This window comes from Prorops nasuta, unplaced genomic scaffold (assembly GCF_024137725.1).
Source record: "Prorops nasuta isolate Cenicafe-Biocafe unplaced genomic scaffold, Cenicafe_Pnas_1.2 PNAS00008, whole genome shotgun sequence".
Classification (NCBI taxonomy): domain Eukaryota; kingdom Metazoa; phylum Arthropoda; class Insecta; order Hymenoptera; family Bethylidae; genus Prorops; species Prorops nasuta.
In genome coordinates, this window is record NW_027116805.1 from 6,338,062 (window position 1) to 6,361,315 (window position 23,254).

General features: G+C 30.1%; 4 protein-coding genes across 20 annotated transcripts; 2 read left to right on the top strand and 2 right to left on the bottom strand.

Moving 5' to 3' along the window:
- Nucleotides 1-3,145: 3,145 nt before the first annotated feature.
- LOC136775850 (tudor domain-containing protein 5-like) lies at nt 3,146-11,957 on the bottom strand. Of its 11 annotated transcripts, XM_066730982.1 has the most exons (10): nt 10,162-10,822; nt 8,831-10,034; nt 8,555-8,751; nt 8,335-8,473; nt 8,042-8,263; nt 7,817-7,918; nt 4,076-5,405; nt 3,799-3,994; nt 3,528-3,702; nt 3,146-3,445 (listed from the first exon to the last, which is right to left on the bottom strand). In XM_066730982.1, the coding sequence occupies exons 2-10, from the start codon at nt 10,013-10,015 to the stop codon at nt 3,410-3,412; spliced, it is 3,582 nt and encodes a 1,193-aa protein (XP_066587079.1). In that variant the 5' UTR covers nt 10,016-10,034; nt 10,162-10,822; the 3' UTR covers nt 3,146-3,409. The 11 variants fall into 11 exon arrangements, with proteins under 11 accessions (XP_066587079.1, XP_066587077.1, XP_066587078.1 ...); XM_066730980.1 differs by lacking the exons at nt 3,146-3,445; nt 3,528-3,702; nt 3,799-3,994; nt 4,076-5,405 and adding an exon at nt 11,859-11,957 and having other exon boundaries at nt 5,518-7,918; nt 10,711-10,811; XM_066730981.1 differs by lacking the exons at nt 3,146-3,445; nt 3,528-3,702; nt 3,799-3,994; nt 4,076-5,405 and adding an exon at nt 10,893-10,997 and having other exon boundaries at nt 5,518-7,918; nt 10,711-10,811.
- Nucleotides 11,958-12,025: 68 nt separating this feature from the next.
- On the top strand, nt 12,026-14,661 carry Agpat1 (1-Acylglycerol-3-phosphate O-acyltransferase 1). The gene is made up of 4 exons (XM_066730991.1): nt 12,026-12,226; nt 12,764-13,079; nt 13,198-13,363; nt 13,429-14,661. The coding sequence occupies exons 1-4, from the start codon at nt 12,042-12,044 to the stop codon at nt 13,593-13,595; spliced, it is 834 nt and encodes a 277-aa protein (XP_066587088.1). The 5' UTR covers nt 12,026-12,041; the 3' UTR covers nt 13,596-14,661.
- Nucleotides 14,662-14,788: 127 nt separating this feature from the next.
- Nucleotides 14,789-16,069, bottom strand: LOC136775856 (calcyclin-binding protein). Of its 2 annotated transcripts, none has more exons than XM_066730993.1 (3): nt 15,875-16,069; nt 15,719-15,796; nt 14,789-15,586 (listed from the first exon to the last, which is right to left on the bottom strand). In XM_066730993.1, the coding sequence occupies exons 2-3, from the start codon at nt 15,737-15,739 to the stop codon at nt 14,912-14,914; spliced, it is 696 nt and encodes a 231-aa protein (XP_066587090.1). In that variant the 5' UTR covers nt 15,740-15,796; nt 15,875-16,069; the 3' UTR covers nt 14,789-14,911. The 2 variants fall into 2 exon arrangements, with proteins under 2 accessions (XP_066587090.1, XP_066587089.1); XM_066730992.1 differs by having other exon boundaries at nt 15,719-15,802.
- A 173-nt stretch (nt 16,070-16,242) lies between these two features.
- LOC136775852 (cationic amino acid transporter 2-like) lies at nt 16,243-23,083 on the top strand. Of its 6 annotated transcripts, XM_066730984.1 has the most exons (13): nt 16,243-16,431; nt 16,498-16,617; nt 16,718-16,896; nt 20,532-20,778; nt 20,872-21,156; nt 21,215-21,319; nt 21,399-21,777; nt 21,841-21,980; nt 22,103-22,205; nt 22,295-22,443; nt 22,512-22,678; nt 22,759-22,867; nt 22,937-23,083. In XM_066730984.1, the coding sequence occupies exons 1-13, from the start codon at nt 16,377-16,379 to the stop codon at nt 23,068-23,070; spliced, it is 2,172 nt and encodes a 723-aa protein (XP_066587081.1). In that variant the 5' UTR covers nt 16,243-16,376; the 3' UTR covers nt 23,071-23,083. The 6 variants fall into 6 exon arrangements, with proteins under 6 accessions (XP_066587081.1, XP_066587085.1, XP_066587083.1 ...); XM_066730988.1 differs by lacking the exons at nt 16,243-16,431; nt 16,498-16,617; nt 16,718-16,896 and adding exons at nt 18,007-18,651; nt 19,176-19,216; XM_066730987.1 differs by lacking the exons at nt 16,243-16,431; nt 16,498-16,617; nt 16,718-16,896 and adding exons at nt 18,008-18,651; nt 18,928-19,216.
- Nucleotides 23,084-23,254: the final 171 nt, after the last annotated feature.

Sequence of the window (23,254 nt, forward strand, 5' to 3'; positions counted from 1 at the left end):
TTTTCGCAGATAACTCATTAAATATTCGATTCTATGAAAAGATGCATATAATCTTTTCTCTGAAGAATTAAATTCTACATAATAAAGGTTCTATACATTTTTTTTCTAGAATGCATACTAATCAAGATATTCCTGAAAAATCGATCCTCTTTTTCGTTTATACACATTATATTGATATGTTTATATGAATAATTATTTTTAGTTTACCGTACAATTAACATATTTTATTAAATTAAGAGAAATAAAATGTGTAACTACAGCGAAATAAGAATAACTACTCATATGAGCATATGTCAATATAATGTGTATAAACAAAAAAGAGGATCGATTTTTCAAGAATATCTCGATTAGTATGCATTCTAGAAGAAAAATGTATAGAACCTTTATTATGTAGAATTTAATTCTTCAGAGAAAAGGTTATATGCATCTTTTCATAGAATCGAATATTTAATGAGTTATCTGCGAAAAACTAAAATTCTTCGAAAATTATATTTGATCGCATTGAGGCACGTGTTTCCATCATTTATCAAGCCACAGGTTTCAACCACTGTAGTTTCTCATCAAATACTAGTGGTTTTTGGGGATCCGTCAAAATTTTTTTTTTTAACGACCACCCTAATATATATATATATATATATATATGAGATGTACACATTTTCATTTATCATTTTCGTTCTACTTGGACTTTTAATGGTAACCTTCATTCTTTTAGTAAATAATTTGTATGATTTATATTTGAAGAAAATTCTATATTCCCCTCTTAATGTGATACATGATTTCTTCTAGATCTAGAAAAATACTAAAATATATAAATACTTTATATGAATCTTCAATAAAAAGGCTAATCTATTTATCATTATTATACCTGAAAAGTGTAACAGTTTCACTCTTATTAAAATTTATATTATTACTAAATTATAGAATTAAGAAGAGGGAAAAGAAACGCTCTACATAGCTATAAATCACAACAAAAATTATTCTATTTGTGAGATTGCTATCAAGATTTATAATATATATATATATATATATATGAATTCAGACGGTTCGTATTTATAGAAACTATAAATCAAAATATATACAAATTTACTGTATATTTACTTATTAGTTATGTTTTGTATATTAATTTTTAAATCTTCAAATATACAGGGTGAGGCACTTAAGCCGCCCCAGAATACGAATGCCGAAAGAGGTGTATCTCTTTAACTATAACAGATATTCAATTTTTCCATAGGACATTTTCGAAGCCTCTTGTTATTTGCTTTCAGAAAGGTTCTATGCAAAAATTGAATATCTTTTATAGGTGAAGAGATACGCGCCTTTCTGCATCCATATTCTGGGGCGGCTTAAGTGCCTCACCCTGTATATAATTTTCTATTCTATAAACTTTACATGTGTATTAATATAGTTTTATGTTTAAAGCACTCTTTATAAAAATTTATTCAATGCCTATAAAAATAATTAAATAAATAAAGCAAACCATTTTTTAACATTTTCAATTCTCTTTCTCTCTCTCTAAGATGAATCAGGAATCAGCTTGTGTACATAGTATAAGAGGAGTATTTATTTTAAGAATAAAAGAAAATAGGATATATAAACACACCCTTTTTTATTTGTATGAGCTCAACTTATTCTATATCTAGATCTTATACAAATAGCATTTTTGCGACATTTACATTTGCTAAATAATAAAGTTTTTAAAAATACTGTAAACATATATACCATTATCAGTAGAGTGCGAAAGGCTGCAATAATTATATTCCATGTCTATTTAAATCAGTATAATCATATTTTTATTAAATTTTAAAATGAATTTTATAATATAGCTATTATGTAAGCGATATCCATGTCTACTCTTTTCTTTTACATAAATTGACTCTCTATGTTTTAGGCTTCGGTTTCGGTTTTAAATAAAAATATGCTCCTATCAAAGCAAGGGCAGCATAAGTCGCCTTAGCAACCTGAAAAACAAATCATTTAAACATTTCTTCCCAAAACTCGGTCATAAACGAGAAACGTCTCAATCTTCTCAGATTATTATATGACTTTTGAGGTTATACTTACGTTAGCACGACCACGATTGGTTATACTATTAAAATGTTTAGACAATCCTGTAAGTTTTGCAACCTCTTCGGGATTATCTTCTTCGTGAGACATTTTTACTACAAATTTAAAAAAACCAAACTTTATGCTAAAATCGTTGTTAATTTGTTGATTCGAACAAAAATTTTTACGTATTTGTCTGCTACCCTGCTACTATCACACTACCCACTTACCACTCTTACCACTACTTACCTACCAATAGTACCAGTCCTGGTGCTATTTAGTGAATTCTAGTGTAGGTTTTGCTTTTGCTTATTATTTTACTGATCATGGCCGTGTTCCGTTGTTGACTGTGAGTACTAGTAATCTATAGTTTGCGTGACATAAACTATAGATTTTCAGTACTCACAGTCAATAACGGAACACGGCCCATGTAGTATTGTAGTAACTATTCCCCAACTAAAATTCCTCTAGTAACGTCAAAACCAATACATATAAAATCATCCACCTCCGGTCCGGCCTCCGCCCGCTTGGAGGAAGTATGTACTCTGTACTAAGTAGATCAAGTAGATCAGATCAAATTTTAAATTCACCAAACGAGAAAGACAGAGAAGAGAGCGCGATATTCAAAATTAACATTGGATAAAGGTGGAAATATCGTCGTTTACGGTGAAATTGATCATTCGCATGCCGGATTTATCACTTTGTATGAATATTTATTATTATTATATTCTAATATTTTTATATTAACAAACATTTAAGATGTATAACTTAACATGGCAAAATGATTTATCAAATATTTCAGCTTATATGTTTAAATAAGCCACTTTTCTTTATATGATCAATATTACACCTGAAGAGAGCTTAATTCCACCTCGTACGAAAATACAATGCATCTCATGTTACACAAAAAGCCCTTTAAATGTTAATCGAGTAATCTTTAAACCTTGACGAAGTAGAGCTAAAATATGAGGTCAATGCGGAAACCAATAAGATAATATTACGAAAACTTCAGATTTAAAAAAACCCGTTTACCGTATTTTTTTTATCAAAATTAAACTATTTAGAATTAAAAAAAAAATTTCTTTAATACATATCGTTCTGGATTTACATTATTAATTTATACATTATTTTGCAATAAATTTTAACAGCAGTATTTAAATATATCTTAACGTTTTCTTGTACTCAATATTTTTATATTATTTTATATAACATAGAAAAAAGATATTATAATATTTCTTAGAATAGTGCCAATTAGTTTCATTATTTTTTGTTGTTCGCAGAGGATGGTAAACAGAAATAAAAAATGTAAGTAGATAATGACTTATTTAAAACAAATAAGGGACCAGACTGTGTTTACTAGTTTTAATTAATTAGCAATACCTTTGTAAGCAGTTAAAAGTATCTGAAACAAAACAAAACCCATAAGACAAAATGTTTAGTTTTTAAAGTATATATACAAAAAATTAGTTTAAACTACTACTAACTTTATATTGATACAGTATTGAATTATTATCGAGTTTTTTACTTGTGGCAACTTCTTTTAGTTCTTCAAAGCTTATTATTTTCAATACACGAAGAATTGTTATAACACTCTTCAAAGGTGTAAAATGTATAGTGATTATTTTATTCAAGCTATTTCTTGTTGCTTTTAATGGGGTACTGCATAAATAAAGAAATTATAATTGTTAGTAACAGCTATTACTATTGTAGCACATTTACAATTACCATGTTTAGCACATGTATTTATTTACTCACTCGTCCAGTTCTGAAAAAATCATTGGACAATCAGATCTATTTATTTTTTTGAAATTAATTTGCTGATTGTGAGCATCGAGTACATCCAGCATTTCGACAGTCGATGTAAAACTTGTGAAATTTTGAACAAGTTCGTCAGTTGACATCCATCCGTCATTTTCGTATTGAAAGATAAATATAACTTTGTTCATTATTTCTGGAAAAAGAAAAACATTGAAATGTTTACATTACGTAGCTTATTAAATGAATTATTAAAAATCTATGCTATTAAACATACCAACTGACTGATAAATAATTTTAAAGTTCATTTCAGTATTCTTGTCCTCCAATTCTAAGTTACCATTGAAAGTAGGTATTTGAATATTATTATTAATATTTAATGTTGCCCATGTCGTTTTACTTTTTAAAAAGTCGTATATGTTGGAGCCTTCGTCACACGGATTATTTGGTTTTTCACAAACAGTCTCTTTATAAGAGTCTATATTTTCAAAAGGATTTAAATTATTGGTCGATCGTCTTAAAAAGTAATCATTACTTTCTTTGATTAAGCCATTACATAACTGTGGCGCGGCATTATCCATTTTCTCAGACGTATTTGACAAACTCTCAGAATTAATAGTATTATTATTCATAGAACAGTTGTCAAATAACTGTTTTGTAGGAGCAAATGGCGAATTGCTATTGTGCTGCATATTTTTGTGCGCTAATAATTCGGTATCGTTACCTCCGTCGTTCACGTTGTAAAATTCACTAAGCTTTTTAGGGAATGGACTAGTGTTTGGCTTATTATTTTCAGTTTCAGTTTCTTTGATCCATATATTTTGTCCACTTTGTTGAGTAGGCTGTTTATGTTGACTAGTCCAAAAGCTTTCTGAGATTTCTCCATTTTTATCACGATCACCATTCAGATCAAATTTTACATTGCGCTGCTGCATTTCTGCTTTGAATGGATTGTTTGTAATATTTATACCGCTTAAACTTTCATCTTTACATAAAATATCGCTTTTCGTGAAATCGGGCATAGCATTGGCAAACATTTCAGAGCTTTGATTCGAATTTTCCTCTTTGGCATTAGTTTGATTTCCTATACTACCGTCGAAAGTTTTAAAATATTTTTCGAAGTTAGTACCGCTTCTTTTTTGTACGGTATCTAACAGTATATTCTTTAGCATATACAAAACTTGATTCATATCAGTCTCAGCTGTTGATGTTTTAGGATAACTTGATATATTTTGACATTTATTTTCTAAGCTTAATATTGACGCATAAATTTTGAGCCAAATGTCATTTAATTGCTTCCGCAAAACAATATTGTCATGCATGATTTCTTTCACCGCATCGCTAGGAAAATCCGGAAAGCCATTGATTGTACTTTCATTGTACACAAAGGGGTTTGAACTAGGCTCAAACTGTGTTTTACGCAGTTTATTTAAAGAAAACCCAGGTGGTGGCTTTGTAGACGGCTCCTCCAACATTGTGCTCTGAGGTGATATTAATGGTAGATCACACGAATTTTTAATAGTTGGTTTGTTATCATCAGTATTTTCTTGCTGTGAGAAAATTTCATCCAGATAGTTCATTATATTTTCCGTATCAGGCATATTATCCTACAAGGGCAAAACATAAAAAAGAAACTTTTAAATTATTTTGTATTTTTAAGATATTATACTTTGGTTAAAGCAATCAATATATATTAGAAAATATATACAAGGAAAAAGACAAAGTGTAAAATGCTAACTTCTGCATTTACTAATTTGTAAAACATTAACATTCTAATTTTACACCTAGAGAAGTTAATTTCTATTCCGTATTTATGCGCTGGCATCAATATATATTTTGGGAAAAATTATTTGTGTATAAAATTAGATTTTTCTCACTCAATGAATTTACGATATTTAAAAAATTTACAATAAAGTTTGTGAGTAGCAAAGTAATATACGCAATCTCTTTGAATTTATAATACTTTATTAATCCTTGTACATAGATTTAAAAATAAGCTGAAATTTTTCCCAAAAATAATTTTCATACAGTCCGATCACATTAACATCTTAAATTTAAATAAAAATAAAAAGCATTTCACAAAAGTGTAATACAATAAATCTTATAGACATATAACTAGCATCTCATGAAGCAAAGCACATTGCAACTGTAATTTTCAATTAAAACTTAAAAGCATTTCATATATAAATATATAAACAAATATAAATTTTGTCAAAAATAAAAAAATCATTGATCATTTCTCATTAATATTTGATGTTTGGCATTGTAAATTTATATCGCCAGTTTCACATAACACGCCGGCTCTAGCCAACAAGTCATCCAGGGCTTTCAGATTATCCGTAAAGCCTACGCAGTCCCACTTATCCAAATCACCATCAAAATTTACATCATTTATGGAGTCTACATTACAAATTACGTTATCACTACCTGTCTCTAAGGAATTTTCATTTTCACCAGACCAATTTTTTGAATCTACGGATAATTTACTTTCTTTTTCTGAAGAAATATTGTAATTTTCGGATCGACCACTAATTACATTGTAATTATTTAAATTTCCCTGCATTTCTTTAACTTCACATTCGCTAAAAGTATCCCCTTTTAGACCTTCATCGTAAACCTTATTTACAGTTATTAGGTCGTGGGTACTTATTTCTGAATTACTTATTACATTAATTTTTGAAACATCTGATAACAAAGAAATATTATCAGAATTAATAATCTCAGACTTAAGTTCTTTATTGCTCGTTAAAGATTCGTTTAAGACACTACAAATATTTTCTTTTGAAACTTTATGCTCGTTAGTATCGTAATTTTCGGTAATTAGAGAAGAAGTAAATTTTACTTGCTGATTGATTTTTTCAGGTTTCAATATATTGCAATTATTTTCCATAAACAAATTAGAATTTGCATCTAATGGCTTATCAAGTAAAGAAAATTCGGTTGATATTAAATCATAATTTGATTCTAAAGAAGCAAATGGATCTATAGGTTTGAATTTATTCTGCTCTATTAATGGTTTCTCTTTATTTTCATTCGTTAGACTTATATCGTTATCGAGTTTTAAGAGTGGCTCACTATCAAGTGCGGTACTTTTAGTATTAATATCTATTGGTGAATCCATACAAAAATCTATCAATAGTTCGTCAACTGATCTTAATGGTGATTTATTATCCAATTTTGTAACTGGCTCATCATCAAATCTAATAAGTGGTTCTTCTATTGAAAAGTTTATCAAATCTTCAAAATTTATATCATCAATATTTTCCTTCTCACCTAAAAATTCAAGTAATTCTTTGCATTCATAGATATTTGATGTACTCTTATTATTTTTACATTTTTTTATATTACCAGCTGTACTCCAATTATAAGAATTGTAGTTAGGATTACTATTTACAACATGTAAAAAAGTTTCATTAACTATCTTAACCTTATTTTGATCTATTGGTAGCCAATTTAATCTTGGATTAGAATCATTTTTTTCTTTTTCTTTTTTAACAACATTCTGCTTAACACCATTATTTTCTGATGCGGACAAAGCTGACCAATCAATCACATCTATTCTTTTATTCAAACCAAAGCTACTAAAAAAATCTTCAGGAAGTTCTGTTTTATTATTTTCATAATTTAATAAATGTAAACAAATACCATTTTGAGCTGCTACTGATAAATTTTTTGAACTTTGATGACTACTCAAAACACTGTCTGCTTTTAATATCTCTGATACTTCTGATCTGACCAAACTCGATTTTTTACTAAGGCATTTTACTTCCTTTAAAGACAAAATTTTCTCTAATAGATTTTCAGATTTAGAAGTAGTTTCAGATTCCACTTTTGCCATGCTATGTATGAAAGGTGAACAAGAAACAAAGTTGACATGCTCTGATGTTTGCTTCATGAGATGTTGTTCACTAAAGTTCTTATTAGTTTTACATGTTTTGTCAGAAGTGTCATCTGTATTTTGTAAATTTTTACACTTCACATAATGAAGAAATGCAAAATTTTTAGGCCAAATACGAACCATTCTCCCATATTCTGCCAACTTTTCTTTAACCAACCAATCATTTATATGAACATCCTCTTCACCAAATGTATCAGTCAGTGTAACAAGCATGGAATTATTCTAAAAAAAAAAAGAAGTGAAAAAAAAAATATTTGTATTAATTCATACTAAAATAAGGGATTACAGTTTGCAATCAATCACATAAGGTAGCTATTTAAAAACAAATTACCCTCTCTGGTTTACCTTTTCATTCCTACTGCTTATAATGGCAATTAAAGGATTTCTTGAAGTTCTTTCTGCAAATTTATAAACTACTGATCTAGACCAACTATTTCCACTTATCGGTTTTACATTAACCAATCCACAAGGTACAGCTTGTGCTGGTAGTGAAGAGAACTTTCTATGTAAATAATACACAGAAGCTGCATCATACGTACAAATTGTACCATAATCATAAAACATTACCTATAAGAAATATTATATTACTGGTAGATAATAAAAAAATTGATAATTTTAGTTTAATGTTAGTTTCTTACAGTTACTCTGTGATCTGGAGATACAGATTTAATAATGCCTCTATGCCAAATACCATTATACTGGCATGCACAATTTAGACATGGATTTAAAACAATAGGGGGAATAGCATATCGCGTATGTTCCACTGAATAAAATTTTCTATAAAAGCATTGTATTAATATTTAATATTGAATTAATTTTGATACAGCAAACAGTGAAAATTAAGGAAATAAAACTCACGCCAGGTCTTCCATAAATGCCTTAAATTTCTGTTGTTTTTTTCTCAATTGAATCCAAAAGAAGGATGGATGAAATACCTCAACTACGGAGACTTCAAAAAATGACTCAGGTTCTAGATAAGTTACATTTATGAAACCAACGCTTTCTTCATAGGTCATCACATTATCTGGAATAAGTTTCTGACACGTATCTTTTGACTAAAAAGTTTAAAACATTAATTACTGCTTATCAATAATTCTTCATTATAAGACTAGATAAATCTTAAGTTTTAATTACTAAATTTGGGGGAACTGCTAATGTATCCTCTTCCATATAAATATCATGCAGTTGGGCAAGATTCATTTTACTGTCACTTTGTGAAGAAATATCTTGAGAATCCAATTTCTTAGCGTAATACAGCTTAAAGTCTCCAAAAGGCACCGGTTGCTGACAGTGAAAAATTTCAGGTAACTGCATAGCATACTCCCGCATACTGTTAAATCCTAATTCAGCGTAATTCAGGGATATTTTATAAGTCTCTTCATATTTTCTTGGCAACTCTTTACACCAAATGCCATCAGGGTATTGCTCAATTAATTTTTCTAAACGTATTTTTGTTCTCTCACTTATAAGCATACTTGCATTAACTGCTACATTATCAGGAGAGCCTTCATCTGGTTCTGGAATATCTTTTAACGAGTAAGGCTCTGATACATTTTCTATTTCTTTTACTGGTGATTCCAGTTTCTTTGATTTATGTACTGCTTCTTGAATGAAACTAGATGCAGGCATTTTATTTCCAGATTTTACATTATATGGACTTTCAACTGCAATATCAGCTTCATAATTCTCTGGTTCTTCTCCACTAAACATTATATTCGTTGATGGAACTTCAAAATAACTTTGATTTGTTTGAATGTTTTGTTTCACAGGATATACTACTCCATTATCTATATATACTTCATGAGGAACTTCTCTTAACTGGTCTACTACATCTGAATATACTAATTGTATATTTGGTATTTTACCTTTAACAATTTGAATGATATCTCTAATATCCACACCATTTACATTCTTCTTAATGATTTCAATAACATAACGAAAAGTACTAAAAGGAATAGAAATTTTTGCTGGCAAAGTTTGTGGAAAATAGCGACTGGGTGGCACTTTTCTTCTTGCACGAATGCTTCTTCCTGAAGGCTTTTGTCCTTCAACTAATTGACTAATATGCCTTGTTTGATCATTGCTTTTTCCTTTGCAATAAAAAACATTGTTAATTTTCTGAACAGTCAAAGTCTGAGGTATACTGCGTAGAAACTCTAATAATGTTGCATAGCCAAGCTCTTTGAAGGGAATACTCTTCCCTTCTTGAGCTTTATAGTCTGCATCTAGATCATGTATAGTGGTAGAGCCTTTTCTAGATACTAAAAATGCCAATAACAACTGCTCAACCTCCTCGCGTTTACTATGAAATGTTGACATTGTACAAGTCTTATTTTACCTAAAAAAAAATGAGAAAAGGATACAAAAATTGATGAAAATCACCGCACAAATATTCATCATAATAAATGACTGTAATCACAAAATACAGTTTCAGAATAAAGGTTAAACAAAAACTTTCAACTTACTCCTCTAGTCAAAATTAATGGAAAAGAAATATTACAACAAAAAATTGCTGTTTATAAAACCCATATTTTTTCACGTTCATAAATTGTACCACAAATAAAACTTACAAGTTCACGTTTATATTGTGCCGATGAGATTATTTAAGAATGCATAACCGGGCTTCCCTCAACTTCATTCACGTTGTTTATGTATTTTATATACGAACTGTTATATACATAAAAAATGTATACACAGTTATAAGAAAATCCCCCAATTACACAAAAAAAATCGCTTTTAGTATTGTTGAAAACAAAGACTAGAAAAGCTGTTCAAACTTCAAATCAGACCTTGGAACATTTATTTAATTACCAAACTATTCTATAAACATACCTAACTTATAATAATCTTCTTATAAATTGTATAACTAACAAGAGATCTTACTTTTAGATTTGAATTAGATCAAGTCAAGTTTTCGTCGTAGGGGGGATCAAATTTCAAACTTATAAAGTTCATAATTTCTCTCACAAGAGTAACAAGTAATCAACAATTGGTTTATAAAGACAGAACAGGACCTATAGATACAGAGGGCTGCCAACTATTGCGTTTCATTGGTCCGTTCTGTTGCTTGGCTGGGTGGCTGGTCTTGGCTGGTCTGGACGGCTTGTGCAGAAATCTGAACAAAAGTCCAAAGGAAATCACCAATTACAACTGAGAATTGGATTACCATACATTGATTCGTTGAAATTGCACTGACCAATTAGGTTAGCCTGTTGGAACAAATCTAACCGGATGAGATCAAACATCAAACGGCTTTATAAATATATATATGCTATTGGTTAGATTTAATTTTTGTAATAATAAAACTTTTATTCTCCTCCCTCCCCCCGCTTATCACGCCTTATCAGTAGACCTGTAGCTTACCCACAGTCTTCGCGTCTTCGCTAAAGTGCAAGCTGTAGGGGCTGTAGCCGCTGTAGGTGTAGGTAGGTAGGCAATACCGTACTTGATAAAAATGGTAGCAACGTGTAACAATTGCATAAAGATTTCCGCTTATAGATATATTGTATGTGTAGTTAAATTTGCTGATTTGTAAACGAGCCAATTATTCAAATACGAAGTTTAACAAAGATTTCTAACTAAAAGTTTAAGTGCCCTTTTCAGTAAAAAATAATTATTTATTATAGCTATTTTTTTAACCCTGACGTTACAGTGCTTGCTATTTGTGATTATGCGAATTAAAGGGTACAGTAATAATATTAAATGTAATTAAAATTTCTAAAACTAAATATATATCCTTAAAGACACATCATCTAAAAAAATAAATTACTGATGTCTGCAAAGATTAAAAATCGGTATTATTCTGATTAACAGTTAAAATCGCTAGAACAGGAAGAGTCGGGAGAACGCACAATACGCACACACAAATGCGCGTTTTCCAATTTGTACGTGCATAAAATTGTATATATAAATATATATATACTTAAGATAATAGTTCAAATGCAAGATCAGACTGGACAGGTGATAACAAACTATTTTATCTTATCAAATAAATATTAGCTGACACACACACATTGCTGATAATCAATTCGATAAAAGAAACCTAGTATGTAAATATTTATTACTTGATGCTGGACGAAGAGGAGATTTTTATCCCGCAGAGGGATTTGAATATTGAAGAACTGTATGAAATGTAAAGACGAAAGGGGGTGAATGTACTTACACTTTTATTTAGAGTAGTTAAAAGAAACTGTTGTTAAAATTGTAAAATAAAGCTGCTATTACCTCCACCCACAGTACCAATTATTACAATCCACCCTGGTGGTCGATTTCACAGTTATATATACTTATCTCGTCTCTTATTGGTTCGCAACTGCTTTTGGGGGGTGAAAATTATTTTAATAAGATGGCACCTTCCTGCTTCGAGGTCGTCCTCGTTGCTTTTATTTTAATTTTACCGTTTTTATATGAGACCAGTCGCACCTTTCGATATTATTTCAAGTTCCTCGTATATTATGGAATCGTTATGTGCAACGCTGTCCTCCTCATTCCACTTATGGCTTTTCGCCCTGGCAATGTGAAGAATCTAATGTAAGTTTTCCTTATACTTTTATATCCCATTAATTCCAAGCATGTTTTCCTTTTATGTTTTCTATTGATAATAATTATTTTTAATAATCATAGCACTCTCACTCTTTAACACTATATTTATTTTTATTTTATAATATATCGATTCTTTCTATTTAATTAATACTTTTTTATTAATACCAGTTGTTCTTAATTTTTACTGTCCTTAAAATTGCGCTCTTTTTTTGGCACTTCAACGTGATAAATTTGTCGTTAACTACTTCGTGTGCTTCAGAAAATATACATCTAATAATTTTGTTGATGTGTACATCTTACAACTATGGACATACTCTTGTTGCATTTTTGTTTTTTTTGCTTAATATTACATTTATTTTCATTAATTTTTTATGATTTTTGTTTTATTTCTTTAAGCCCCTTTTTGAATTTGTAAAGTGTTTCATCCTTTTACTTGATTTTAATTTCTTTTCAATATTCTCTCATATCTATTACTAAGATTAAAAACACATATTCAGTAAATTGTATATAATTGTTTGTGTTCAGACTGGCATCTTCTTTATGTCATCATATAAGTACTTTACTTGGACTACGATGGGAGTTAAGAGGAAGAGAACATTTGGAAAAAGATGAAGCTTGTATTATAGTTGCCAATCATCAGAGCTCATTAGACATATTAGGAATGTTTGATATTTGGCCAGTTATGGATAAGTGTACTGTAGTTGCCAAAAAAGAAGTATTCTATGCATGGCCATTTGGTCTTGCTGCTTGGCTCTGTGGTTTAATATTCATAGACAGAATGAACTCTGAGAAAGCACGCTCAATTATTAATAGTGCAACAGAACATATTAAAAAAGAAAAGGTAAAATAAAAGGGATAAACTTTTATTTGAAGAAAACATTAAAGAGAAGTTTTAAGCTTCTTCTTAACAATATTAAATCCTTCATTTTATTACTTTTGCTTCTATCTTTTTTTTTTAGATTAAATTATGGATATTTCCTGAAGGAACAAGAAGAAATACAGGAGAAATTCATCCATATAAAAAAGGAGCTTTTCATGTTGCCATTAGTTCACAGTTACCAATTTTACCAGTTGTATTTTCATCTTATTATTTTTTATCCAAAGAGGAAAAGAGATTAGATTCAGGTAAATAGTTACATCAGTTTCATCTTATTTAATTAGAAACCTGATTAAAAATTTCATTATTTTAGGACGGGTTGTGATTACAACATTACCACCTATATCAACCAAAGGTTTAAACATAAGTGACTTAGAAGCACTTATGGATAAAACAAGAAATATCATGGCTGAGGTATATCATTCTACTAGTCGAGAAATTCATCAATCACTTTCTTCTACTAAGTCTTATGTAAAATAATCAGTTCTTGCAACTTTTATTCTAATCATTCCATTTCCTGTGAACCAAAGACTTATTTACTCCATTAGTTAATAATATTAGTTTATATATATATATATATTTATTTACAAGACATTGTATTTCTTTTTAAAAATGATTTACATCATTCAATACTCAGTATTTTTTACTTTATAAATCAATGCTTTTCTGATTTAAAGTAAAATTAATATACTAACAAAAACAGTGCAATTGCTGGTGATAAGAGTTTCAGTATATCTCAGAAACACTAAGTTTTAGGAAACAGTGATAGTCAAAACAATAGCCAGCAGTGATATTTGTGGAAGTCTGAGCTGCTTTATTCTTATTCTTTATTCTAAAGAAAGCTATTATATTCTAAGAGAGTTTGATATTTATTATTTTGCTTCCATTCCAAATATTTCAAGAAAAATAAAATATTCAGAATTATAAAATATTTACATATTGATGTTTATCGGAATGAACAAATAATATTGTTCAAATAGTAAGAAAGATTTTAATATACACCTTATACTAATGGTGTATTGTTAGCAGTCACTTATGTATTTTTCATAAAATGATCTTTAGATAGATTATCAGTTCTAGACAATCGATAAATACCCTTTATTTATTCAGGACAATAATCTATTTAGCTAAATACACCTGGTATTATAGTAGTGATTCATAATTTAGCCTCCTATAAATTACTTTTTAAAATTAAGCAAAGTATTCTCACAGGAATGAATGGGATTTTGTAAAGTACAATTCAGATATTCATTTCTTTGGATAAACAGATATAGTTGCTTTACCAAGTAGATTGTGAGTTTTTTTCTAATCATCTTTGTTATTTAAATACTTTTGTTGTTATTATTACTGTTAAATAAATAGTTTTTATTACCATTTTAGGCATAATTATAAATTAATGTATGTGCTTGTGCACATAATTATATATAATTACTAGTTAATAATGGTATTTTAAATATAATCAAAAGATTGAAATATATTATAATATACAAAACTGTTTTTATAAAGTAAAAGCTATACCATGCATCTCTAAGGCTTTCTATTGCAAATAGTGGTACAATAATTTTTATGGCATAACAAATTTTTACAACTGTAAAAACGTAATAAAGACCAAATGATTTTATTTCTGTGCAGTTATTTAGGAATTATAATAAAGGTGAAATGTCATATATTTCTTATCTTTAAATTTATTTATTTAGCATAAAAATAATATCATTACATACTTTAAATGATGCTTATACTACTCAGTAGGTTTTTACATTGTTTTAAAAGAAGAATAAAAAAATATTAAAGTATGTTTAAACTGAAGGAAAGTCAGGTAAGCCTGCACTATTTTTCTGTTGACTTTCCGTCCACGCTTTTGCAATTGTTTTTTTAATCTCATCATCTCCATCCTGGTACATCTTTTTCATTAAATTCATTAAACTTGCTCCAGGATCACTATCTTCTAACATATCAGACGTTGAAGGAGTTTTTGATTCTTTAATTCGTTTCTCAACTACCGTAATGTGAGACCATAGTTTAGCAGCTTTCTTTACCAGAAATATTACTATCATATCTGTCTTTACTTTGAAATGGGATTTCTCAGGGTTAATTTCTTCACACAGGTTATTGATTTGGAATTTGTAATTTTTACAGTCCAAATTTAAAATATACAAATTTACAGACTTTTCAGTAAAATTGCAATTAATAGATTCTTTTTGAAGTTGATGTACATTATTTAAAGTTACATAAAGCTTTACAGTTGTATTTGTTTCATCCCATCCATAATTAGTTAGCTGTACCTCATAAATTTTTGGAGTTGTTTTTACTGTTGAGGTGATTACTTGTTTATCAATATCCATTTTAGATGCATCTATTAATTCTGAAAATTCTGTTTGCAATTTCTTGATTTCTAAAGACAATAAATCCTTAGTCTTTTGCCTCACAGCACTTTGCAGCAATATAGTGAGTTCTTGAATATCCAGTTTGAGCTATTTTACATTCATTAATAAGATATTGTTAATGTAACATAATTTATAAAATATTTAATATTTATAGCACAAAGATATACTATAAAGATACAAATATTTAAGATAGATACTTATATAAAAAATTTAATTTACCTCTTCTGTTTTTGTTGCCATTTCTACTTAATTATGGAGTCAGTTCTATTAGAGAGGGAATCGGACTAACTGGAGGCACTGGAGCTTGCAAAAGATTTTGTTTAAATTTTTGTTTAACTTTAGACTTTTCACTCTTTTATTGTATTTGTTTTGTACCTTGTGGGTTTAATGATACTTTTGTTAACGTTGTATATCGTACTTATGATCACCACGTACAATATTACTGTATCAATTATTGATTTAAGCCAACTAGAAAACGTGAACTTTATGTATTAAGGCTAATATATCTCATACTCTCGCATACATCAATAATCATTCGAGTATTTCGAGGCAGAATTTCGAGTTTACGTGATACAGTGTGATAGAATCTTCGTTTGTATGTAGTACAGTAAATTTCGGTTGGTACAATTGGTATTACAAAACCAACATGACCACAAAAGACATGTAGTATGTATGTATTGTAAATTAACATCGTATGGCAAATGTGCGCGGGCGCGGCTGCGCGCTTACAGTTTCACCCGCGCGCCGCGTTGTTCTCTCATCATTCATTCATTCATGATTTACTTCAATTTACAATAGTTGAGTCGAGTCCGTATTTATTTTTTACCTTTTGTATCAAATCTTAATGATCTGACATTTGACTTAAATTGTAAACATAATGAAGAATATTCGAAACGAATTTTTTGTCTTATTGGTATTCTACGTATCTTTAAGTAAGTTGATCAAATTTAAATAAAACAATTGACAGTTTCACTCTGATTACTTATGAAAACCCTTAGGCCACGCCCTGGAGTGTTACGTTTGTAAGAATCAAGAAGGTAATAAAGAGAAATGTTTAAATACAATTCAGACGTGCGAGCAAGGAGAGGATGTATGTCTAACAGAAATAAAATGGGGAAGTAAGTTTGGTTAAATATAAAATCTGTTTTACATTTTGAGGTTATCCCAATATTTATCTTTTGCATTTAAGTAGTTTCATACAATTTTTCTTTCTAACAGGTACACCTTACTGGCAACAAGGTGCGAAGAAACAATTTTACATTTCCAAGAAATGCTCTACTGAAAGAGAATGTGAGAGGATACGTAAAAACAATATGCCTGACTGTACACACATTTGGTACCAAGATTGGAAATGTTCAGAATGTTGCCTAGGAGACAGATGCAATTATTATATCATTGTAATTATTTATATATTAATTATTTAAACACAAATTTATTTTTAAATGCCTTCTAAGAAACAGTTCTTTCTTCTTTTAGTCTGGGTCGGATCAAAAACCTTCGCAAAATGGAATCATGCTACTGACAGTTCTCAGTGCCTTACTGTATAGTTGGAGGATGTAATGATAGAAGCTATTGGCTAAACTAATTAAATTTTAGTTGATTGTTCAATCGGCTAAGCACAAATCTCCAAAAAATATAATGATATTTGAACAATTTTATCCATGCATATCTGCTATATATTACTGATAGACAGAAGAGGAAAACATTGCTGTGTAATGCAGTATTAATTAATCAATTATTTTTTAATTGAATTTGTTTTTGACAGAATATTATATGTTTACAGTCATTACTGTTAAAATATTAATTTCTAATTAGTCTCCAATTTCTGATCAGTTTAGCGAATAAGTCATTTTTTTATATTTATAGTACTACAATTATATATATATTAGGACAGTTTAAAAAAGAATTTCGTTGCTTTTAATTGGTCAAGAATATAGAAAGTACATTTCCTATTTTTGTTTTGTTTTTTTCAGAATTTATTATTAAAGTGTGGCCTCTGAACTGATCATAAATTTGTTCTGTGATTGTTATTCCATAATTGTTTTAATTCTTTCGATGTAATATTGAGTGTAATGTGAAAATTTGTCTTAACTGATCAGAGATTAATGCCTTGACAGTAATTTAAATAAGAAACCTGAAGATGCAAATGTTATAACGAAGCCGTCCATTTTAACATATTGGTTTGTTTTATATGTAAGTACAAAATGTATGTATGATCTTTTATACAATTTTAAGATGTAAATTACATTCTTTTATTTAGAATGTAAAATAAACAACAGGATTAGGTAATAAGTGTACTTTACTTTTAAAATAAAATCCGTCCATTTTCAATTTTAAGTGTGAAAAATGTATAAAGTTTTGCAAATATTTTATAAATAAGAAAATAGCTTACAAGCAACTAAAATACATTTTTTCTTTGTTCTTATATTTATTATTTTATACAAAAAAATAAAGCATTGAAAATTTGACATGTGTCACTGATACACCTTGTATATGTATTTGCTAAGATATGATAATTTGATTTACGCTTTTTACACTTAAAAAATTTTAAAACCCATCTTAAATACGGAAAATTATATACTCCATTTTCTAAAAAACAAGCTGAGAGCTCTAATAAAAAAATCATAAATAAAAAATCGAAAGCCTATTTTTTAAATAGTTTGACTACATAATGCAATCAGTAGAAATAAACTACACAATTTTCTGTCCCCTACACAATTATGCAGAAGATTTGACACTTCAACTATAAATTTCTTGAAATTCTGACGTAATGAAGCGATTTTGGTGAGGTAAATGTGTATTCAACGTAACTAGTTCCAATGGAAGTCCTTTCAAGTGCTTCTGTGATAAAATACTAAAATTTGTAGTTTGAAGACCTGTGTCGTTGATCATATATCATTTCTGACAAATAAGTGGATAATTGATATCTGTGTACAGATAAAGAAATTGAAAGAATATATCGAGAAAAGTGTGGAGTATATATTAGTTGTAGCTGGAGTTCACGGTGCACAGTGTTAGCGCACATTTCAACGTTATCCGTCCAAATTATTGCATGCAAGTACATAATATTTATAATTAAACGAAAAAAACAAAATTAATAAAGAAGTAACTTAGTTGACGCTAAAACAGAATCGAGTTGAAATCACACAATGGTAAGCAATTTGCAAAATAAATACAGATCGACAAACAATTTCACTCCACAGTGCTTATACTACTTAGCATTCGTTCCAAGTCTTATATATATGTACAGAAAACTCTTAAATTCTATAAAAAATACGTAACATAATAATTTATATGCTCTGAGCACTTTGTATGAAACTCGCAACACAGCCGTATAGTTTTCTTGTTTACACAAAACTTTAAAGTAACTGTTTTAATGAATCTTTACACAGCCTGTCAATGGTACTTAATAATACAAAAATTTGTAGATATGTGTACATCATAGATGAAACTGTTGGCCCGAACAATGGATATTAATTGCATGTAGAACGCATTTCAATCAGCTCGTTAAAAAATAATCAATAAACTCTTAAAATATTTCGTTTGAAACAACAATTCGCGATAACGGAAACTGATCTGTATTAACAACAACGGAAAAACAATATCAAGCTGTGGAGGAGATACTGAAGAAACAACAATTAATGAATATCTTTATCTGCTTTTATCTAACTGGTAGCTTATCAAATAAGAAATCTGTGTCGGCCAAGAACTTTCAAGGTATTAATTTTAAGTCCGATAACACTAAATGACCATTTTTTGCTATTTATTAAATCTACGGTATCGTTTCTGACGTAATTTAGTTCGCTGAATCCACATCCATTGGCGGAAATCAGCTATCACGATAGAAATTTAAGAAAGTTAATCCTAAATCTGAAAAAATTGTCACTTATGAGTGCTTTAATTTGAATAGCTTATGAAACAAAGGTACTAGAAAAGTTACGTTAAAGATTTTAAATTCTATATATAGCATAGAAGCTGCTGAAATTAGCTATAAGATTTCGAAACAAGCATGTGTACCCATATTCTTAAAATAATTATAATATCACCATTGAAAAATCAAATTATGATCTTGTTCCTTCACTTGGTAAATTCGGCTGATGGAGACCCGGTGTTGTAACATGGTTCAACCTACTATTCTTATACTATCTATGCTAATAGATTACTATAATAATAGAATAAATATTTTGAAGATTTCTTTTTAAGATCTTCCAACTGATTTCTGCAAATTTTATTTTACAATACTCAAGTCTTGTTTAACAAAATTTGTCTATTACCTTAAAATTCCTGAGATATTCGAATTCAAAAATCACAATTTTTTCTCTTTTATAGTATTACATTTCTCAAAGTCCTGATGCGATATCAATTTCAGCCAACAAATTGGGACTCAGCGGATCAGATTGTGTCAGAGATGATAACGCATCTTATAACAAATTTTAAATATCACACCTATTTATAAAATTCGTGTGCACTGCAATTTTTTCATTTTGTTACTTACTGCCAGCCTTACTTTATTATTAAAAATTCAGTGATATTAATTAACAATTATCTTCCTTACAATTCGGTTATATCAATTTGTATCGTGACTAAACGCTTTGTTCAAAGTTATGAATTTCCTTTGATCGATAGTGACTAAAGACGATACAGATCATACAGGGATCTGAATGTCAGTTAAAATTATTTGAGTATAGATAATTAAACATTTCTGTTAGTTGAAGTACCACTTAATTTGACCAATTGGAAATGTCGTGGCTACTCAACACCGATGGTGCCGCAACGTCTGAAGTTTTTAATTAACTCGAGTTAGTCTGGTATCAGCCGTCACACTGGTCGGTCAAATATTTTTCTGTTAAAACAAATCAGTAGCTATCTAGCTGAAAAATGGATTATCATCTGAACAGATTTCTCAGGGTAAATGGTCACTGGAAAATATCCCCACTTTTCTTGAATTTGAATAAAAATTTGTTAAAAGATAAAAATATGCTGTAATTTGATTCGTAAAAGGATGAAAAGAAATTTGGCTATTTTTCCCCAGACAAAAACGATGAAATCGTTGAGTTTCAAGGTCATATACAGGACGCTTAGTAGGAAGAAGGAAGCGACCCTTTCCGGAGGTGAAAAATTGACCCGATTCCTGTCCACGTTGGATCTGACCGCCCTTGGAATAGGATCGACCCTTGGTGTTGGAGTATACGTCCTAGCAGGATCTGTCTCAAAGGACACCGCTGGTCCAGCTGTCATAATTTCCTTTGCTATTGCTGCCATCGCTTCGATGTTTGCAGGTTTTCCATCATTCTCGTATATTTTCCATTCACTCGTTTCCTAATTAAAAGATAAAATTATAATTAACACTGACAAGAATAACGTTAAAATAGGACTTTGCTATGCTGAATTTGGAGCAAGGGTTCCACGTGCAGGATCAGCTTACGTGTACAGTTACGTGACAATGGGCGAGTTCATAGCTTTCCTGATCGGTTGGACGTTGATCCTGGAGTACGTGATTGGAACTGCTAGCGTTGTGCGAGGACTAAGCGTCTACGTAGACGCGCTTTTTAACAATAGCATGCAAAAAGCCTTCAAATCAGCTGTCCACATAGAACTGAATCATTTCTCCTCTTATCCAGACTTTTTCGCTTTCGGCATCACCATGATTTTCTCAGGTAAACCATTTCTTCATTCTTCCTTTTTTCCCTAATTATCGTCATTTTGTTGAATCAGCTGCTCTGGCTTTCGGAGCAAAGGAATCATCTCTAGCCAACAACGTTTTCACTTTGGTCAACTTGTCCGTCGTTCTTTTCGTCATAATAGCTGGCTCTTTGCGAGGTAAGATTTAAGAAGTTGCTCTCTGGTGGAACTTGTGCTGGCTTGCTGGAAAAAATAAAAGAATTTTAACTCTGTGAAGTAAACGTGGATAACTGGAAGACGACGCCAGTGTGTACACCGACAAATTGCAAGAATGGTCAAGGAGGATTCGCCCCATTTGGTATATCCGGCATAATAAAAGGAGCGGCTACGTGTTTTTACGGATTTATTGGATTCGATTGTGTAGCAACAACCGGAGAGGAAGCGAGGAATCCTCAACGTGCGATCCCAATCGCCATCGTTGCTTCGTTGACTGTGGTTTTCCTTGCCTATGTTGGAGTGTCAACAGTACTCACCATGGTTCTCCCTTATTATTTGCAAAACGAGAAGGCTCCCTTCCCACACCTTTTTGAATTTATCGGATGGGAATGGGCTAAATGGGTCGTCACCATTGGAGCCATTTGTGGCTTGTGTGCAAGGTAAAAACTCTTCTTTTCAACATAATTGTCAGGTCTTCCAAAAATTAATTTGCTTTACCTCAGCTTGTTGGGGGCAATGTTCCCATTGCCAAGGATCATCTACGCCATGGCGTCCGATGGTCTAATCTTCAAATGGATGGGAAAAATTAGTTCCCGATTCCATACTCCTTTACTTGGAACTCTCTTTTCTGGCACGTTAACAGGTAAATTTTTCCTTTGTAAAAAGTACTCCATTCATATATGTAGATTAGAGTTTCTTTTCTCTTAACGTGTAAAGTTGATCGCAAGGTTTTCCTTAAAGATGATGCAAACAAAATTCTTACAGGCGTTTTAGCAGCGGTATTCGAATTGGATCAATTAATACATATGATGAGTATCGGAACTTTACTGGCTTATTCCATAGTTGCAGCTTGCGTTTTAATCTTAAGGTACGGCTATTAAAAAAAATAAAAAATTATAATTTATTTGTATTAAATTATAAAAGAATTAATTTTATGAGGAAATATTTTGGTCATAGATACGAGGAGAGCGAGGCTCAGGAGAAGAAGGGAATTCGTGATCCAAGGAGTTTCATAATTATTGCTAAACAGTTCTTTAATGCAAACAATCTTAAGCATTCCACTAAACTCACTGCGCAAATAGTTACTATTCTAGTTTTTGCCTATTGTAAGTACATCTTATATCTATATGTTTTAAATACTTTATCCTCTCACACTTTTTGCATTTTTTTACAGTTTTATTATGCATATTCTTAACATCTCTGATTGTGAATTTTTCTGGGGAAATAATGAAGGGAACAAGCTGGTGCATAGCCCTTATTTTTCTATTGGTCATTGCTCTTTCATTAACATTATTTTTTATCTATCTTCAACCAGTTTCTGGAAGAAAACTGTCATTTTCGGTAAAATTATAGAGATGTCTCTTGGCAAGTTTGTCTCTTTTTGATGATTGGTAAATTTTCAAACCATTGTTATTTGACAGGTGCCATTAGTACCATTCTTGCCAGCACTCAGTATTCTTTTCAACATTTATCTAATGATGATGCTCGATATAATGACATGGATTCGATTTATGGTCTGGATGGGATTAGGTGAGCATTTAAATAATGCCTAAGGTACACCCTTTATTAACAAATTATATATTATCTTTTATCTCGCAGGTCTTATCATTTACTTTGGTTACGGTATCTCGCACAGTACAAATAAAGAAAAAAAATGCAGCACGAAAACTTCCCAAAGCAACACAAACGGATATACAACCTATAATACAAACGATTCTCCTTCATTTATGTGAAGCCCTTTAACATTAAGTTTTTAAGTTAAATTAATAAAAAATAAAAAAAAGGAAATAAAAGCATTTTTAATTACCGATGGTTTTCCAATAGTCTCCATTGGCATTTGTTATCAGTCAAAATGAAAACTCCTAACATGATATTCTTAATTACATTAAAAAATCTAATGTTTTAAAAATTTTAGTT

Excerpts from the sequence above, each read along its gene's own strand:
- LOC136775850 (XM_066730980.1), bottom strand. The coding sequence starts at position 10,015 with ATGTCAACATTTCATAGTAAACGCGAGGAGGTTGAGCAGTTGTTATTG. Across the intron at positions 8,474-8,554 it reads GCATTTATGGAAGACCTGGC|AAAATTTTATTCAGTGGAAC; the intron begins GTGAGTTTTATT and ends ATGCTTTTATAG. Across the intron at positions 7,919-8,041 it reads TAAGCAGTAGGAATGAAAAG|AATAATTCCATGCTTGTTAC; the intron begins GTAAACCAGAGA and ends TTTTTTTTTTAG.
- LOC136775856 (XM_066730993.1), bottom strand. The coding sequence starts at position 15,739 with ATGGCAACAAAAACAGAAGAG. Across the intron at positions 15,587-15,718 it reads TGGCAACAAAAACAGAAGAG|CTCAAACTGGATATTCAAGA; the intron begins GTAAATTAAATT and ends AATGTAAAATAG.
- Agpat1 (XM_066730991.1), top strand. The coding sequence starts at position 12,042 with ATGGCACCTTCCTGCTTCGAGGTCGTCCTCGTTGCTTTTATTTTAATT. Across the intron at positions 12,227-12,763 it reads GGCAATGTGAAGAATCTAAT|ACTGGCATCTTCTTTATGTC; the intron begins GTAAGTTTTCCT and ends GTTTGTGTTCAG. Across the intron at positions 13,080-13,197 it reads AACATATTAAAAAAGAAAAG|ATTAAATTATGGATATTTCC; the intron begins GTAAAATAAAAG and ends TTTTTTTTTTAG.
- LOC136775852 (XM_066730984.1), top strand. The coding sequence starts at position 16,377 with ATGAAGAATATTCGAAACGAATTTTTTGTCTTATTGGTATTCTACGTA. Across the intron at positions 16,897-20,531 it reads GATGCAATTATTATATCATT|ACAAAAACGATGAAATCGTT; the intron begins GTAATTATTTAT and ends ATTTTTCCCCAG. Across the intron at positions 21,157-21,214 it reads CATCACCATGATTTTCTCAG|CTGCTCTGGCTTTCGGAGCA; the intron begins GTAAACCATTTC and ends TTGTTGAATCAG.